Consider the following 17,500-nt stretch of genomic DNA (forward strand, 5'->3'; position numbering starts at 1 on the left):
ACATATAGAGACATATAGACACATATAGAGACATATAGAGATATATAGAGACATATAGAGACATATAGAGACATATAGAGATATATAGAGACATATAGAGACATATAGAGACATATAGAGATATATAGAGACATATAGAGATATATAGAGACATATAGAGACATATAGACACATATAGAGATATATAGAGACATATAGAGATATATAGACACATATAGAGACATATAGAGACATATAGAGATATATAGAGACATATAGAGATATATAGAGACATATAGAGACATATAGAGATATATAGAGACATATAGAGACATATAGAGACATATAGAGATATATAGAGACATATAGAGATATATAGAGACATATAGAGACATATAGAGACATATAGAGATATATAGAGACATATAGAGATATATAGAGACATATAGAGACATATAGAGATATATAGAGACATATAGAGATATATAGAGATATATAGAGACATATAGAGACATATAGAGACCTGTGTGTCCCCCAGGAGTCTGAAGTGGTGCAGCTCTGTGATCAGAGAGTCTGCGCAGCCGGCTGCAGAAACAGAAACAGGAAGTGAACCTTTGAAGGACTGAGGACTGTTAATATATAAATATGTATCTCACCTGGGCAGGGCAGCGAGTAGCCAATCACAGCGTGGGACACGAAGCGCCGCTCGTCCAGACGGCTCCGACAGTAACCACGGAAACAGTCCAGACAGATCACATGACGCTCTGAACACTGAAAGACCAGAACCACGTCCCTGAGGACGCCCCGCGTCAGAGACAGGACAGGTGTGTTTACAGGTATGTTTACAGGTGTGTGTTTACAGGTGTGTGTTTACAGGTGTGTGTTTACAGGTGTGTTTACAGGTGTGTTTGCAGGTGTGTGTTTACATGTGTGTGTTTACAGGTGTGTGTGTGTGTACAGGTGTGTTTATAGGTGTGTGTTTACAGGTGTGTTTGCAGGTGTGTTTACAGGTGTGTTTGCAGGTGTGTATTTACATGTGTGTGTTTACAGGTGTGTTTACAGGAGTGTTTACAGGTGTGTTAACAGGTGTGTGTTTACATGTGTGTGTTTACAGGTGTGTGTGTGTACAGGTGTGTTTATAGGTGTGTGTTTACAGGTGTGTTTGCAGGTGTGTGTTTACAGGTGTGTTTACAGGTGTGTTTACAGGTGTGTGTGTGTGTGTGTGTGTGTGTGTGTGTGTGTCTGTGTCTGTGTTTACAGGTCTGTTTACAGGTGTGTGTGCGTGTGTGTGTGTGTGTGTGTGTGTCTGTGTTTACAGGTCTGTTTACAGGTGTGTGTCTGTGTGTGTGTGTGTGTGTGTCTGTGTGTGTGTGTGTGTGTGTGTGTGTGTTACAGGGTGTCGGTGCAGGCGATGCAGGGGACGTCTCTGGTGTTGGTCATGATGAGGTCGAGGGCCACAGAGAGGTCGTCATCTGAGGTCGGATGGGACGCACACTTCATGAAGAACTCCTACACACACACACACACAAACACACACATATAGATACACACACACACACACACACACATATAGATACACACACACACACACACACACACACAGACACACACACATACACACACACACACACACACATACACACACACACAAACACACACATATAGATACACACACACACACACACATACACACACACACAGACACACACACATACACACACACATACACACACAGACAAATATACACACAGACACACACATTGACACACACATACACACAAAGACACACACACACACTCTGATTGGCTGTCAGTGGTTCTATGGTTGTGACATCATCGTGGTGTTTAAACAGACTCTGATGGTCCTTTCACACAGAAGCCCCGCCCCCTTACCGCTTCGTTGCCGTGACAGCCGTCTGATTGACAGACCCCATGGATACGACCTCGGAGGAGGACGTCATCCCAACAGGACGGACCCTGAGACAGACAGACACCTTCATCATCACCATCATCATCATGACGTCATGGTGACATCATCGCAGCTGTGACATCATCGCAGCCTGTGATTGGCTCACCCTGCTCAGCGTCAGCGTCGTCTGTCTGCAGCTCCTGCAGCGAACTCGCAGTTTCCCCGGCTGCACTGAGCCGCAGCGCTTACAGTACACGAAGAAGGTACTGCAAGTACGCACACCTGGACACACAGGTACACACAGGTACACACAGGTACACACAGGTACACTCAGGAACACTCAGGAACACTCAGGTACACACAGGTACACTCAGGAACACTCAGGTACACATAGGTACACACAGGTACACTCAGGTACACTCAGTAAGACACAGGTACACATTCAGGTACACTCAGGTAGACTCAGGTAGACACAAGTACACACGGGTACACCCGGGTACACACAGGTACACACAGGTAGACATAGGTACACTCAGATAAACACAGGTGGACACAGGTATACTCAGGTACACTCAGGTACACTCGGGTACACTCAGGTAGACACAGGTACACACAGGAACTTACTCACCTTTCAGACTTGCCACCTGCGCCTCCTCTTGTCCTCCATCACCTTCTCCTCCTGCACCTCGTCCTGCCGATGCTTCCCCTCTTCCCCCATCACCACCTCCTGCTCCTCCTCCTGTTCCACCTCCTTCTCCTCCTGCTGCTCCTCCTTCTGCTCCATCACCTCCTCCTCCTGCTGCTCCTCGTCCTCCATCCCTCCCCTCCAGGATTACCGCCAGGCCGGAGGAGGTGGAGGGGAGCCGTGAGGAGCTGAGGTCCAGCCTCGTCAGACTGTCCTGCTCCTCCTCCTCACCCCAAGCCAAGCGCTCCTGCAGGAGGAGAAGCCGGGAGGAGGAGGAGCCTGGTGCAGGGAGGACAACATGGATGGTACTCTGCTCTGGGAGGTCACAGCCCTGAGAGGAGGAGGAGGAGGAGATAATAATGAGACTACAGGACAGAAGTACCAGGAGGAGGTGATGAGTCTTCTGCTCCTCCTCACCTGTAGTGTTGAGCTGCTCTTCAGCTCCCTCCCAGCGAACAGCACCCTGAGGAGCTCCGGACGGACTCCCTGCTGACTCCCCACCACCTCCTTCAGCTGGGCCACACGCGCCTCCTCCTGCAGCTCCACAGCCACACCTGGCCCCAGGTTATACCTGACAAACACTAGACCAGGGGAGGCAGGGGATGTCAGTAGAACCCAGTAGAACCCAGTAGAAACTCAGTAGAACCCAGTAGAACCCAGTAGAAACTCAGTAGAACCTAGTAAAAACTCAGTAGAACCCAGTAGAAACTCAGTAGAACCCAGTATAACTCATTAGGACTCAGTAAGACTAAATAGAACTCAGTAGAACTCAGTAGAACCCAGTAGAACTCAATATGGTTCAATAGAACACATTAGAACTCAGTAGAACTCAGTGTGGTTCAATAGAACTCAGTAGAACTCAGTGTGGTTCAAAAGAAACACAGTAGAATTCAGTGTGGTTCAATAGAACTCATTAGAACTCAGTGTGGTTCAACAGAAACACAGTAGAACTCAGTGTGGTTCAATAGAACTCAGTAGAGCTCAGTATAGTTCAATTGAAACTCAGTAGAACTCAGTAGACCTCAGTGTGGATCAACAGAAACACAGTAGAACCCAGTAGAAACTCAGTAGAATCCAGTAGAAACTCAGTAGAACCTAGTAGAAACTCAGTAGAACTCAGTAGAACCCAGTAGAAACACAGTAGAACTCGGTATGGTTCAATAGAAACTCTGTAGAACTCAGTAGAACCCAGTAGACCTCAGTGTGGATCAATAGAAACACAGTAGAACCCAGTAGAAACTCAGTAGAATCCAGTAGAAACTCAGTAGAACCTAGTAGAAACTCAGTAGAACCCAGTAGAAACTCAGTAGAATCCAGTAGAAACTCAGTAGAACCTAGTAGAAACTCAGTAGAACCCAGTAGAAACTCAGTAGAACCCGGTATAACTCAGTATAACTGAATAGACCTCAGTGTGGGTCAATAGAAACTCAGTAAAACTCAGTAGGACTCAGTAAAACTAAATAGAACTCAGTAGAACTCAGTAGAACCCAGTAGAACTCAATATGGTTCAATAGAAACACATTAGAACTCAGTAGAACTCAGTGTGGTTCAATAGAACTCAGTAGAACTTGGTATGGTTCAATAGAAACACATTAGAACTTAGTAGAACTCAGTGTGGTTCAATAGAACTCAGTAGAACTTGGTATGGTTCAATAGAAACACAGTAGAAGTCAGTGTGGTTCAATAGAACTAATTAGAACTCAGTAGAACCCAGTAGAACTCAGTAGGCCTCAGTAGAACTTAGTGTGGTTCAATAGAAACTCAGTAGAACCCAGTAGACCTTGTGTGGGTCAATAGAAACACAGTAGAACCCAGTAGAGCTCAGTGTGGTTCAATAGAAACACAGTAGAACTCAGTATGGTTCAATAGAAACTCAGAACTCAGTAGAACCCAATAGAACTCAGTAGGCTTCAGTAGAACTTAGTGTGGTATGGTTCAATAGAAACTCAGTAGAACTCAGTAGAACCCAGTAGACCTCAGTGTGGGTCAATAGAAACACAGTAGAACCCAGTAGACCTCAGTGTGGTTCAAAAGAAACACAGTAGAACTTTAGCCTGGGTATACCCAGACTGACTTGCGCGCTCAAATTTAATTTCGAACTGCGGCGGAGTCTGGAAACCAGGGAGGTTTCTTAGCCCTGTTTTAGGATCCAATCACAGAGCGGGGAGGGACGGTGAGACCATGACGCGTACTACTCGGCAGACGGAAGCTTGTAGTTTTCCGGATCCAACATGGCTGCTGCAGACGTGAAACTCTCTTTAGCTGTAGATGGTGTTTTAAATAGTTTAGAGCCAAAGTTGAAAGGCGAAAGGTCTCTCGGCGGCTCCGCTGAGATCACCGGCGTTATGGTAGCGGGGCTATTAGCGTCGCTAGCGGCTAATAGCTAATAGCCGCTAGCGGCTAATAGCCCCGCTACCGCGGACAGCGGAGCCCCCAGAGACCCCCAGCAGCTTGTTTATTGCCCATAAAATCAGTGGATGTGTGGCTGAATGACATGAGGGGGAATAAAGCGTGAAAATAAATAATCTTGCAGAAAGCGAGAACTGGAGAAGCAAAGCAGCAGCAACACTCTCTCACAGACACACACACAACAAACATCCATCTCTGTTGCTCTACTACGTCATCTGGTATAACTGATCTGATTGGCTAAGAGCTACCTACAGACGCTTTGATAGACATTCTAAGCGTCCAATAAACGGCTCCGGAGGATCGTAAACCACACCTCCTCTACGGAGAATGAACGGCTGGTTCCAGACTAGACCTCATTTGAGAATAGTCTGGTGTTAGCCAGGCTAGTAGAACTTGGTATGGTTCAATAGAAACTCAGAACTCAGTAGAACCCAGTAGAACTCAGTAGGCCTCAGTAGAACTTAGTGTGGTTCAATAGAAACTCAGTAGAACTCAGTAGAACCCAGTAGACCTCAGTGTGGGTCAATAGAAACACAGTAGAACCCAGTAGAACTCAGTGTGGTTCAAAAGAAACACAGTAGAACTCGGTATGGCTCAATAGAAACTCAATAGAACTCAGTAGAACCCAGTAGAACTCAGTAGGACTCAGTAGAACCCAGTAGAACTCAGTAGGACTCAGTACAACTTAGTGTGGGTCAATAGAAACTCAGTAGAACTCAGTAGAACTCAGTAGAACTCGGTAAGACTCGGTAGGACTCGGTAGAAAAGACCAGAACTCACCGATCATCAGTCACTTCGTCCTTTAGGCTCCATTAGTGTTTACAGTTGGGCTGCCGCGGTGGATTATGGGTAATGTAGTCCCGCTGCCATCAGACAGCAGTTACTGACCTTCTGTTGAAACTACAGCGCAGACAGGCGGATGTGACGTCACTGAGTGGCACCGGAGGTGGAGATCTTTATGAATTTTAATAAAGTTGTTTTTCTTTGTGTGTTCTTCTGAGCAGCAGAACCAAAGACAATAAATACATCCGTTACCGGGACATTACCGGAACATTACCCGAACATTACCGAACATTACCGGAGTCTGTCGGTGTGAGTCTCCGGATGGCGGACCGTCCGGACTGCAGCGTCCTGCCGCGGACACACGGCGGAGGGACCGGTAGCACCGGGACCGGGCCGGTGAGTCCCGTTTTTTACCCTCAATAAACATACAGTCTGTATACAGTATATATGTTTATATTTATGCACATACAGTATATATGTTTATGTTTATATTCATACATATACAGTATATGTTTATGTTTATAGATATACAATTTGTATGTTTATGATATACAGTATATATGTTTTTATGTGTACATATACAGTATATATGTTTATGTTTATATTTGCACAGTATATATGTTTATGTTTATATTTATACATATACAGTACATATGTTTATATTTATATTTGTACATATACAGTATTTATGTTTATGTTTATATTTGTACATATAAAGTATTTATGTTTGTAGTTGTGCATATACAGTATATATGTTTATATTTATACATATACAGTTTATATGTTTATGTTTATATTTGTACATTTACAGTATATATGTTTATATTTATATTTTTATACATATACAGTATATATGTTTATATTTATACATAAACAGTATATATGTTTATGTTTATAGATATACAGCATGTGTGTGTAAACATGTAAATGTTTAACACATCTGTCTGTTTCTCTGTTGAGTAATATAAACTCATTTTCCCAGCATGCACTGCAGCAGCAGCTCAACACTGTGTGTCCCCTCAGGTGGTGAAGGTGGAGTCAGCTGACTCAGGTGATCCAGGTGAAGCGGTCCTGACGACATCACAGGCCGCCGAGCTGAGCTTCCTGAGATCCAGAGTCCGAGAGCTGGAGAGAGAGAAGGCGGAGCTGTCGGCCCAGAACCAGAGACTCAACCACATGCTGGTCCACGGTGAGTCCAGGTCCACATCACCTGGTCCACATGAGTCCAGGTCCACATGCTGGTCCACGGTGAGTCCAGGTCCACGGTGAGTCCAGGTACACATCACCTGGTCCATAGTGAGTCCAGGTCCACATGCTGGTCCACAGTGAGTCCAGGTCCACATGCTGGTCAACGGTGAGTTCAGGTCCACATCACCTGGTCCACGGTGAGTCCAGGTCCACATCACCTGGTCCACGGTGAGTCAAGGTCCACATGCTGGTCCACAGTGAGTCCAGGCCCACATGCTGGTCCACGGTGAGTCCAGGTCCACATGCTGGTCCACAGTGAGTCCAGGCCCACATGCTGGTCCACGGTGAGTCCAGGTCCACATCACCTGGTCCACGGTGAGTCCTGGTCCACATGCTGGTCCACGGTGAGTCCATGTCCACATCACCTGGTCCACGGTGAGTCCAGGTCCACATCACCTGGTCCACGGTGAGTCAAGGTCCACATGCTGGTCCACAGTGAGTCCAGGCCCACATGCTGGTCCACGGTGAGTCCAGGTCCACATGCTGGTCCACAGTGAGTCCAGGCCCACATGCTGGTCCACGGTGAGTCCAGGTCCACATCACCTGGTCCACGGTGAGTCCTGGTCCACATGCTGGTCCACGGTGAGTCCAGGTCCACATCACCTGGTCCACGGTGAGTCCTGGTCCACATGCTGGTCCACGGTGAGTCCTGGTCCACATGCTGGTCCACGGTGAGTCCAGGTCCACATCACCTGGTCTCAGAATACTGAATGTGATCTCACTCTGTCTCCAGAGATCCCGGGACTCCTGTCCACCATGTGGCAGACACTTGGCCAGGTCAGCGGTCAGTCCGTCTCCGTGACGACGGGCAGGAGCGACAGTTACGCTCCATACTCGCTTCATCACGCAGCGGCCAATCAGGACGGAGACTACAGCCCCCAGGTGTCCCTCCAGCAGTTTCAGGAGGAGGTGAGCGGGGACGTGTCAGAGTCCTGGGGCCCGCTGGGCTCCGAGGACGAGGAGGTGCCAGACCTGGTCCTGGGGAGCAGCATGGGGGAGGAGGCGCCGCTCTGCAGCCAGACGGACATGGAGGAGCTGAGGAGGAGCTGCTCCGAGAGCCAGTGTACCGCAGGACACGACGCCGGACACGTCGCCGGACAGGTGAGAACATCTGATCTGGTTCACCCTGGGCCTGATCCGGTTTTAAACGTCTCTAGTGTATCCAGGTGGGACCTGGTTAACACCTGCTGTGCTGCTTGTCCAGGTGAGCCAGGTGGAGGTGTACCCGGGCTCCGGGGTTCTCTGTGATGTCCGCTCGTGGCAGGCAGCCCATCAGGCGCCGTCTCCCACGGCGATGGCGAGGTTGCTGCTGCTGGGTGTGTTTGATATGAACACTCTGATGAACAGCAACCTGCGAGGGGGGCGGAGTCGCCGGCCAGCCTTCCACCCCCAGCGCAGCGCGCTGGACCCGCACAAGATCAACGCCATCTTCAGTAAGTCCAGACAGTCCAGGAGGTCCAGTAGGTCCAGTAGGTCTAGACAGGCCGGTAGGTCTAGTAGGTCCACTAAGTCCAGTAGGTTCAGTAGGTCCAGATACTCCAGTAGTTCCAGATAGTCCAGTAGGTCTGGTATGTCCAGACAGTCTAGTAGGTACAGACAGTCAAGTAGGTCCAGGAGGTCTAGTAAGTCCAGGAGGTCTAGTAGGTCCAGGAGGTCCAGACAGTCCAGTAGGTCTAGACAGGCCAGTAGGTCCAGACAGTCCAGTAGGTCCACTAAGTCCAGACAGTCCAGTAGGTCCAGACAGTCTAGTACATCTAGTAGGTCCAGACAGTCCAGTAGGTCCAGTAGGTTCAGACAGTCCAGTCTAGTAGGTCCAGAAAGTCCAGTAGGTCCAGTATGTCCAGACAGTCAAGGAGGTGCAGTAGGTCCAGTAAGTCCAGTAGGTCCAGTAGGCTCAGGAGGTCAAGACAGTCCAGGAGGTCCAGTAGATCCAGTAGGGTCAGACAGTACAGTAGGTCCAGAAAGTCCAGGAGGTCCAGTAGGTCCAGTTGGTCCAGGAGGCTCAGTGGGTCCAGAAAGTCCAGACAGTCTAGTAGGTGCAGTAGGTCCTGACAGCCAAGTAGGTCCACTAAGTTCAGACAGTCCAGGAGGTCCAGTAGGTCCAGGCAGTCCAGTAGGTCTAGTAGGTCCAGGAGGTCCAGAAAGTCTAGTAGGTCCAGACAGTCCAGTAGGTGTAGTAGGTCCAGACAGGCCAGGAGGTCCAGGAGGTCCAGTAGGTCCAGACAGGCCAGGAGGTCCAGTAGGTCCAGGAGGGCCAGTAGGTCTATTAGGTCCAGTAGGTCCAGACAGGCCAGTAGGTCCAGGAGGTCCAGTAAGTCCAGGAGGTCCAGTAGGTCCAGTAGGTCCAGGAGGTACAGACTGTAATCTGTCCTTCTTCTCTGTTTCAGACGCCATCCTGGCCCGGTTTCCTCTCGCCAAGAGAGGAGTCATCGGTTCCGGCATCAACTCCAAACTGTCAGAGATCAGGTTTCACTCCCGGAGAGCCAATCGAGACCCCCGATTCCTCTGACGAACAGCTAGACAGCTCCGCCTTCCTGGCTGAAAAACATCCAATGAGAACACAGCAGCCTGGAGCTGCCAGACCAATGAGCATTCAGCTTCAAGTGGCTGAGTCAGCGACGCAAAGAGACTGAAGACGACCACAAAGAGACTGAAGACGACCACAAAGAGACTGAAGACGACCACAAAGATACTGAAGACGACCACAAAGAGACTGACGATGACCACAAAGAGACTGAAGACGACCACAAAGACACTGAAGACGACCGCAAAGAGACTGAAGACGACCGCAAAGAGACTGAAGACGACCGCAAAGATACTGAAGACGACCTCAACGAGACTGAAGACGACCACAAAGATACTGAAGACGACCGCAAAGACACTGAAGACGACCTCAAAGAGACTGAAGACGACCTCAAAGACACTGAAGACGGCCTCAAAGAGACTGAAGACGACCTCAAAGAGACTGAAGATGACCTCAAAGACACTGAAGACGACCTCAAAGAGACTGAAGACGGCCTCAAAGAGACTGAAGACGACCTCAAAGAGACTGAAGACGACCTCAAAGAGACTGAAGATGACCTCAAAGACACTGAAGACGACCTCAAAGAGACTGAAGACGGCCTCAAAGAGACTGAAGACGACCGCAAAGAGACTGAAGACGACCTCAAAGAGACTGAAGACAACCTCAAAGACACTGAAGACGGCCTCAAAGAGACTGAAGACGACCTCAAAGAGACTGAAGACGACCTCAAAGAGACTGAAGACGACCACAAAGACACTGAAGACGGCCTCAAAGAGACTGAAGACGACCTCAAAGAGACTGAAGACGACCACAAAGACACTGAAGACGGCCTCAAAGAGACTGAAGACGACCTCAAAGAGACTGAAGACGGCCTCAAAGAGACTGAAGACGACCTCAAAGAGACTGAAGACAACCTCAAAGACACTGAAGACGACCTCAAAGAGACTGAAGACGACCTCAAAGAGACTGAAGACGACCACAAAGAGACTGACGATGAGCATGAAGAGACTGAAGACTCGTTTCCTTCAGAAAGCGAGTCCTGTAGAAGAGTTTGTATCTGTTAGTTTAGTTTTTTTGGTTTTCTGCTTGCAGACTGACGGACTCCTGACACTTTAAAGGGGGCGGGGCCTCTAGCCGCTGACCAATCACAGTCTGTGAATCAGCTGTCAGTCAAATGAAGAGACACTGTAAAGTGTGACATCACATGATTTGGGTCATAATTCAAATCCTGTTGATTCTGTAAATATTTAACTAATAAAGTTATGTTGAAATCTCCTTCACCTCCTCCTCTCCTCCTCCTTCATCTCCTCCTCTCCTCTCCTCTTTCTCTCCTCTCCTCCTCTCCTCCTCCTACTCCTCCTCTCCTCCTCCTCTCCACCACCTCCTCTCCTCCTCCTTCATCTCCTCCTCTCCTCTCCTCCTTCTCTCCTCCTACTCCTCCTCTCCTCCTCCTCTCCACCACCTCCTCTCCTCCTCCTCCTTCATCTCCTCCTCTCCTCTCCTCCTTCTCTCCTCTCCTCCTCCTCCTACTCCTCCTCTCCACCTCCTCTCCCTCTCCTCCTCTCCTCCTCTCCTCTCCTCCTCTCTTCCTCCTCCTTCATCTCCTCCTCTCCTCCTCCTCCTCCTCCTCCTTCATCTCCTCCTCTTCTCCTCCTCCTTCATCTCCTCCTCTCCTCTCCTCCTTCTCTCCTCTCCTCCTCCTCCTACTCCTCCTCTCCACCTCCTCTCCCTCTCCTCCTCTCCTCTCCTCCTCTCTTCCTCTTCCTTCATCTCCTCCTCTCCTCTCCTCCTCTCTTCCTCCTCCTTCATCTCCTCCTCTCCTCCTCCTCCTCCTCCTCCTTCATCTCCTCCTCTTCTCCTCCTCCTTCATCTCCTCCTCTCCTCTCCTCCTCCTCTCCTCTCCTCCTCCTCTCCTCTCCTCTCCACCTCCTCCTCCTGTCCTCCTCTCCTCTCCTCCTCCTCTCCTCTCCTCCTCTCCTCCTCCTCCTCTCCTCTCCACCTCGTCTCCTCCTCTCCTCCTCCTCCTCCTCCTCCTCCTCCTCCTCCTCCTCTTCTCCTCTCTTTCTAACAGAAGTGTTTGTAACTGGTGATGTGTTCAGGGACCGTTGGAAGCTTTAGCGCCTGTGTTCACAGTTTCTCTGAGATGGAGGAGGATTTGTGACAGAAACAGCTCGTGCTTGTTGACTGACAGTGTGCAGTTGAGGAGGCGTCCAGCAGGAGGTGCTGCTCCTCCTCTCCTCGGCTGCAGATTATTCATGAGTCTGATTCATCTACCGAAACGTGAAATCAACATGAAGTGGATCAAATGTTTGAAGTGATCGGAGGAGAAAAGGAGGCGCAGCGGTGTTGAGATTCTCTGCAGCTCAGACTGAATCACCCACTCAGATCCTGAGGAGGAGGAGGTGAGGAGGAGGAGGAGGTGAGGAGGAGGAGGAGGCGGCTGTAGCTGCTCTTCAGTCTCACAGTGAACTAGAAACCAACAGAAGTGGATCAGGATCTCTTCGACGCTGAAACCAGGTGAGTCGCTTCATTCCGTCACAGAAATTTATATTTTTTGTGTTTTTATCTAGAAAATCTAGATTACAGGATCATTAAAAACCACTCCGACACGTTTCTGTGTCTGAGTCCAGCTGGAGAAGTCTGTCCTGCGAGCCGAGGACACGGGGACGAGTCTTTAGAGAGACGAGTCTTTAGAGGACGAGTCTTTAGAGGACAAGTCTTTAGAGAGACGAGTCTTTAGAGGGACGAGTCTTTAGAGGACGAGTCTTTAGAGGGACGAGTCTTTAGAGGGACGAGTCTTTAGAGGACGAGTCTTTAGAGGACGAGTCTTTAGAGGGACGAGTCTTTAGAGGGACGAGTCTTTAGAGGGACGAGTCTTTAGAGGACGAGTCTTTAGAGAGACGAGTCTTTAGAGGACGAGTCTTTAGAGGACGAGTCTTTAGAGGGACGAGTCTTTAGAGGACGAGTCTTTAGAGGACGAGTCTTTAGAGAGACGAGTCTTTAGAGGACGAGTCTTTAGAGGACGAGTCTTTAGAGAGACGAGTCTTTAGAGGACGAGTCTTTAGAGGACGAGTCTTTAGAGGACGAGTCTTTAGAGGACGAGTCTTTAGAGGACGAGTCTTTAGAGAGACGAGTCTTTAGAGGACGAGTCTTTAGAGGGACGAGTCTTTAGAGGACGAGTCTTTAGAGGACGAGTCTTTAGAGAGACGAGTCTTTAGAGGACGAGTCTTTAGAGGACGAGTCTTTAGAGAGACGAGTCTTTAGAGGACGAGTCTTTAGAGGACGAGTCTTTAGAGGGACGAGTCTTTAGAGGGACGAGTCTTTAGAGGACGAGTCTTTAGAGAGACGAGTCTTTAGAGAGACGAGTCTTTAGAGGACGAGTCTTTAGAGGACGAGTCTTTAGAGGACGAGTCTTTAGAGGACGAGTCTTTAGAGGGACGAGTCTTTAGAGGACGAGTCTTTAGAGGACGAGTCTTTAGAGGGACGAGTCTTTAGAGGGACGAGTCTTTAGAGGGACGAGTCTTTAGAGAGACGAGTCTTTAGAGAGACGAGTCTTTAGAGGGACGAGTCTTTAGAGGACGAGTCTTTAGAGAGACGAGTCTTTAGAGGGGCGAGTCTTTAGAGGGACGAGTCTTTAGAGGACGAGTCTTTAGAGAGACGAGTCTTTAGAGAGACGAGTCTTTAGAGGGCTGAGTCTTTAGAGGACGAGTCTTTAGAGGGACGAGTCTTTAGAGGGACGAGTCTTTAGAGAGACGAGTCTTTAGATGACGAGTCTTTAGAGGACGAGTCTTTAGAGGGACGAGTCTTTAGAGGGACGAGTCTTTAGAGAGACGAGTCTTTAGATGACGGGTCTTTAGAGGGACGAGTCTTTAGAGGGACGAGTCTTTAGAGGACGAGTCTTTAGAGAGACGAGTCTTTAGAGAGACGAGTCTTTAGAGGACGAGTCTTTAGAGGGACGAGTCTTTAGAGAGACGAGTCTTTAGAGGACGAGTCTTTAGAGGGACGAGTCTTTAGAGGACGAGTCTTTAGAGGGCTGAGTCTTTAGAGGGACGAGTCTTTAGAGGGACGAGTCTTTAGAGAGACGAGTCTTTAGAGGACGAGTCTTTAGAGAGACGAGTCTTTAGAAGGACGAGTCTTTAGAGAGACGAGTCTTTAGAGGGCTGAGTCTTTAGAGGGACGAGTCTTTAGAGGGACGAGTCTTTAGAGGGACGAGTCTTTAGAGGACGAGTCTTTAGAGGACGAGTCTTTAGAGAGACGAGTCTTTAGAGGACGAGTCTTTAGAGGACGAGTCTTTAGAGGGACGAGTCTTTAGAGAGACGAGTCTTTAGAGGGCTGAGTCTTTAGAGGGACGAGTCTTTAGAGGGACGAGTCTTTAGAGAGACGAGTCTTTAGAGGGACGAGTCTTTAGAGGGACGAGTCTTTAGAGGGACGAGTCTTTAGAGAGACGAGTCTTTAGAGGACGAGTCTTTAGAGGGACGAGTCTTTAGAGGGACGAGTCTTTAGAGGGACGAGTCTTTAGAAGGACGAGTCTTTAGAGAGACGAGTCTTTAGAGGGACGAGTCTTTAGAGGGACGAGTCTTTAGAGAGACGAGTCTTTAGAGGACGAGTCTTTAGAGGGACGAGTCTTTAGAAGGACGAGTCTTTAGAGAGACGAGTCTTTAGAGGGCTGAGTCTTTAGAGGGACGAGTCTTTAGAGGGACGAGTCTTTAGAGAGACGAGTCTTTAGAGGACGAGTCTTTAGAGAGACGAGTCTTTAGAGGGACGAGTCTTTAGAGGGACGAGTCTTTAGAGGACGAGTCTTTAGAGGGACGAGTCTTTAGAAGGACGAGTCTTTAGAGGGCTGAGTCTTTAGAGGGACGAGTCTTTAGAGGGACGAGTCTTTAGAGGGACGAGTCTTTAGAGGGACGAGTCTTTAGAAGGACGAGTCTTTAGAGGGACGAGTCTTTAGAGAGACGAGTCTTTAGAGGGACGAGTCTTTAGAGAGACGAGTCATTAGAGAGACGAGTCTTTAGAGGGACGAGTCATTAGAGAGACGAGTCTTTAGAGAGACGAGTCATTAGAGAGACGAGTGAAGATGGAAAATGGAGTCTGGAAGCAGATTTTAACAGGAACGAGATGAATCAGCTGGTGGAAACGATGTGAAGTTCACAGACAGTTTGAACAAAAAGATGTGAGGAAGAAATCTTCATTTAATAAACGTCTCTGCCTCAAAGAGCTCAAACAACTGTGACTGGAAACACCTTAATTATTTATTCATTCATTCATTCAATCATTTATTCATTTATTTATTTATTTATCTGTTGCCATTGTTTCTGTTTCTACCACCCACCACCAGTGGGGGCGCCACAGACCCAGACGCTCCAAGAGACTCAAGACGACCACAAAGAGACAGAAGACTCATTCCCTTCAGACAGCGAGTCCTGTAGAAGAGCTTTTATCTGTAAGTTTAGTTTCTAAAGGTCCCGTTTGGTTTTCTGCTTGCAGACTGTTGGACTCCTGACACGTTAAAGAGGGCGGGGCCTCTAGCTGTAACTGTAGCTACCACCCACCACCAGAGGGGGCGCCAGCGGCTCCGTCTCCCGGTGAGATGAAGCTGGGCGGTCTGTGCACGCTGAACGTTGGCGGGCGGCGGTTCCGGTTGTCGGCGGAGCTGCTGCGGCGGCTGCCTCTCAGCAGGCTGAGCCGGCTGCAGCGCTGCGTGTCGGAGAGCGAGCTGCTGGAGCTCTGCGACGACTACGACCGCGACCGCAACGAGTTCTTCTTCGACCGGCACGCCGAGGCCTTCAGCTTCATCATGCTGTACCTGCAGCACGGCACGCTGCGCTTCGTGCCGCACATGTGCGAGCTGTCCTTCTACAACGAGATGCTGTACTGGGGCCTGGAGAGCGCCGACCTGCAGCCGTGCTGCCAGCGCCGCCTGGACGACCGGCTGTCCGACTGCTTCGTGCACTTCTTCCCCGAGGAGGCGCCGGCGCCGCCGCCGGGCCGCGAGGAGCCGTGCCGCCGCCGCCGCTGGCTGGAGTGGATCCGGAGGACGCTGGAGGAGCCAGCGTCCTCGCTGCTCGCCCAGGTCCTCGCCTCCGTGTCCATGCTGTTCGTGCTCGTCTCCATGGTGATGCTGTGTGCCAGCACCTTACCGGACTGGAAGACCACCGAGAGCCTGGAGCAGCACAGGTAGGACTGAACCCTCCCTCTCTCTGATTGGCCCTCCCTCTCTCTGATTGGCCCTCCCTCTCTCTGATTGGCCCTCCCTCTCTCTGATTGGCCCTCCTTCCCTCCTCTCTCTGATTGGCCCTCCCTCTCTCTGATTGGCCCTCCCTCTCTCTGATTGGCCCTCCCTCCCTCCTCTCTCTGATTGGCCCTCCCTCTCTCTGATTGGCCCTCCCTCCTCTCTCTGATTGGCCCTCCTTCCCTCTCTCTGATTGGCCCTCCCTCCCTCTCTCCGATTGGCCCTCCCTCCCTCCTCTCTCTGATTGGCCCTCCTTCCCTCTCTCTGATTGGCCCTCCTTTCCTCCCTCTCTCTGATTGGCCCTCCCTCCCTCTCTCCGATTGGCCCTCCCTCCCTCCTCTCTCTGATTGGCCCTCCTTCCCTCTCTCTGATTGGCCCTCCTTTCCTCCCTCTCTCCGATTGGCCCTCCCTCCTTCCCTCTCTCTGATTGGCCCTCCCTCCCTCTCTCCGATTGGCCCTCCCTCCCTCCTCTCTCTGATTGGCCCTCCCTCCCTCTCTCTGATTGGCCCTCCCTCCCTCTCTCTGATTGGCCCTCCCTCCCTCTCTCTGATTGGCCCTCCCTCCTCTCTCTGATTGGCCCTCCCTCCCTCTCTCTGATTGGCCCTCCCTCCCTCCCTCTCTCTGATTGGCCCTCCCTCCCTCCTCTCTCTGATTGGCCCTCCCTCCTCTCTCTGATTGGCCCCCCCTCTCTCTGATTGGCCCTCCCTCCCTCTCTCTGATTGGCCCTCCCTCCCTCCCTCTCTCTGATTGGCCCTCCCTCTCTCTGATTGGCCAGGACCATCGAGGCGGTGTGTATCGGTTGGTTCACGGCTGAGTGTGTGCTGCGGTTCCTGGTGTCGGGGGATAAGTGTGAGTTTGTGCGTCGTCCCCTGAACGTGATCGACCTGCTCGCCATCACGCCGTACTACGTGTCGGCGGCGGCGGCGCGGCTGACGGGGGAGAACTCTCAGCTGCAGCGAGCCGGCGTGACGCTGCGCGTGCTGCGCATCATGAGGATCTTCTGGGTGATCAAGCTGGCGCGGCACTTCGTGGGCCTGCAGACGCTCGGCCTCACGCTGCGCCGCTGCTACCGCGAGATGATGATGCTGCTGGTCTTCGTCTGCGTCGCCATGGCGATCTTCAGCGCGCTGGCCCAGCTGCTGGAGCACGGCCTGGACCTGGAGGCCAGCAACCAGGACTACGCCAGCATCCCCGCCGCCTGCTGGTGGGTGGTCATCTCCATGACGACGGTGGGCTACGGCGACATGTACCCGGTGACGGTGGCGGGGCGCGTGCTGGGCGGAGTCTGCGTGGTCAGCGGCATCGTGCTGCTGGCGCTCCCCATCACCTTCATCTACCACAGCTTCATACAGTGCTACCACCAGGTCAACATGCTCCGCCCCCTGGGCAGGTCACCTGGTGAGGTCATCACCTGATGATGTCATCACCTGGTGAGGTCATCACCTGACCAGGTCATCACCTGGTGATGTCACAGACTTTGAATCTTTTAATCATCAAATCTAAAAATGTGATTTTTTTTTACGGAAACTTTCCACTTTATTGAACCAGTTTGTTGTGCAGACAGCTGATTGGTCAGATTATGTGTGAGCCACGCCCCCCTGTGACCATATAAGGAGATATGTGTCCTGGTGCCCTCAGCACCGACTGTCAGGTGGAGGACAAATTTCATTCATGATTTTATTATAAACATTTTCTATTGAAGGTTTATAAATGAATGTTTTTATATACGTTTAAT

The 17,500-nt window shown here is 50.3% G+C and overlaps 3 protein-coding genes across 3 annotated transcripts in view; 2 read left to right on the forward strand and 1 right to left on the reverse strand.

Moving 5' to 3' along the window:
• The window catches only part of prkn (parkin RBR E3 ubiquitin protein ligase), an 8,491-nt gene extending 2,594 nt beyond the window's left edge, over window positions 1-5,897 (reverse strand). Inside the window, exons 1-8 of the mRNA XM_059359840.1 lie at window positions 5,762-5,897; window positions 2,990-3,153; window positions 2,516-2,903; window positions 2,054-2,169; window positions 1,872-1,955; window positions 1,373-1,488; window positions 636-772; window positions 503-564 (exon numbers count right to left, since the gene is read on the reverse strand). Coding sequence (XP_059215823.1) covers window positions 503-564; window positions 636-772; window positions 1,373-1,488; window positions 1,872-1,955; window positions 2,054-2,169; window positions 2,516-2,903; window positions 2,990-3,153; window positions 5,762-5,768 — 1,074 coding nt within the window. The 5' untranslated portion in view covers window positions 5,769-5,897. The remainder of the gene's footprint in view (window positions 1-502; window positions 565-635; window positions 773-1,372; window positions 1,489-1,871; window positions 1,956-2,053; window positions 2,170-2,515; window positions 2,904-2,989; window positions 3,154-5,761) is intronic.
• Window positions 5,898-9,564: 3,667 nt separating this feature from the next.
• Window positions 9,565-10,600, forward strand: LOC131993214 (glutamic acid-rich protein-like). The gene is made up of 2 exons (XM_059359003.1): window positions 9,565-9,588; window positions 9,629-10,600. The coding sequence occupies exons 1-2, from the start codon at window positions 9,565-9,567 to the stop codon at window positions 10,598-10,600; spliced, it is 996 nt and encodes a 331-aa protein (XP_059214986.1).
• A 4,509-nt stretch (window positions 10,601-15,109) lies between these two features.
• LOC131993801 (potassium voltage-gated channel subfamily G member 3-like) overlaps window positions 15,110-17,500 on the forward strand; it is a 2,784-nt gene continuing 393 nt past the window's right edge. Inside the window, exons 1-2 of the mRNA XM_059359842.1 lie at window positions 15,110-15,710; window positions 16,541-17,500. The exon at window positions 16,541-17,500 is cut by the window's right edge and continues 393 nt beyond it. Coding sequence (XP_059215825.1) covers window positions 15,124-15,710; window positions 16,541-17,180 — 1,227 coding nt within the window. The 5' untranslated portion in view covers window positions 15,110-15,123 and the 3' untranslated portion in view covers window positions 17,181-17,500. The remainder of the gene's footprint in view (window positions 15,711-16,540) is intronic.

The sequence above is a fragment of the Centropristis striata genome, chromosome 20, assembly GCF_030273125.1.
Source record: "Centropristis striata isolate RG_2023a ecotype Rhode Island chromosome 20, C.striata_1.0, whole genome shotgun sequence".
Lineage (NCBI taxonomy): Eukaryota > Metazoa > Chordata > Actinopteri > Perciformes > Serranidae > Centropristis > Centropristis striata.

Bases quoted from the DNA above. Each gene is read 5' to 3' on its own strand.
- LOC131993214 (XM_059359003.1), top strand. From the start codon at position 9,565: ATGAGAACACAGCAGCCTGGAGCT. The intron at 9,589-9,628 runs GCCAGACCAATG...TGGCTGAGTCAG, and splicing joins GAACACAGCAGCCTGGAGCT to CGACGCAAAGAGACTGAAGA.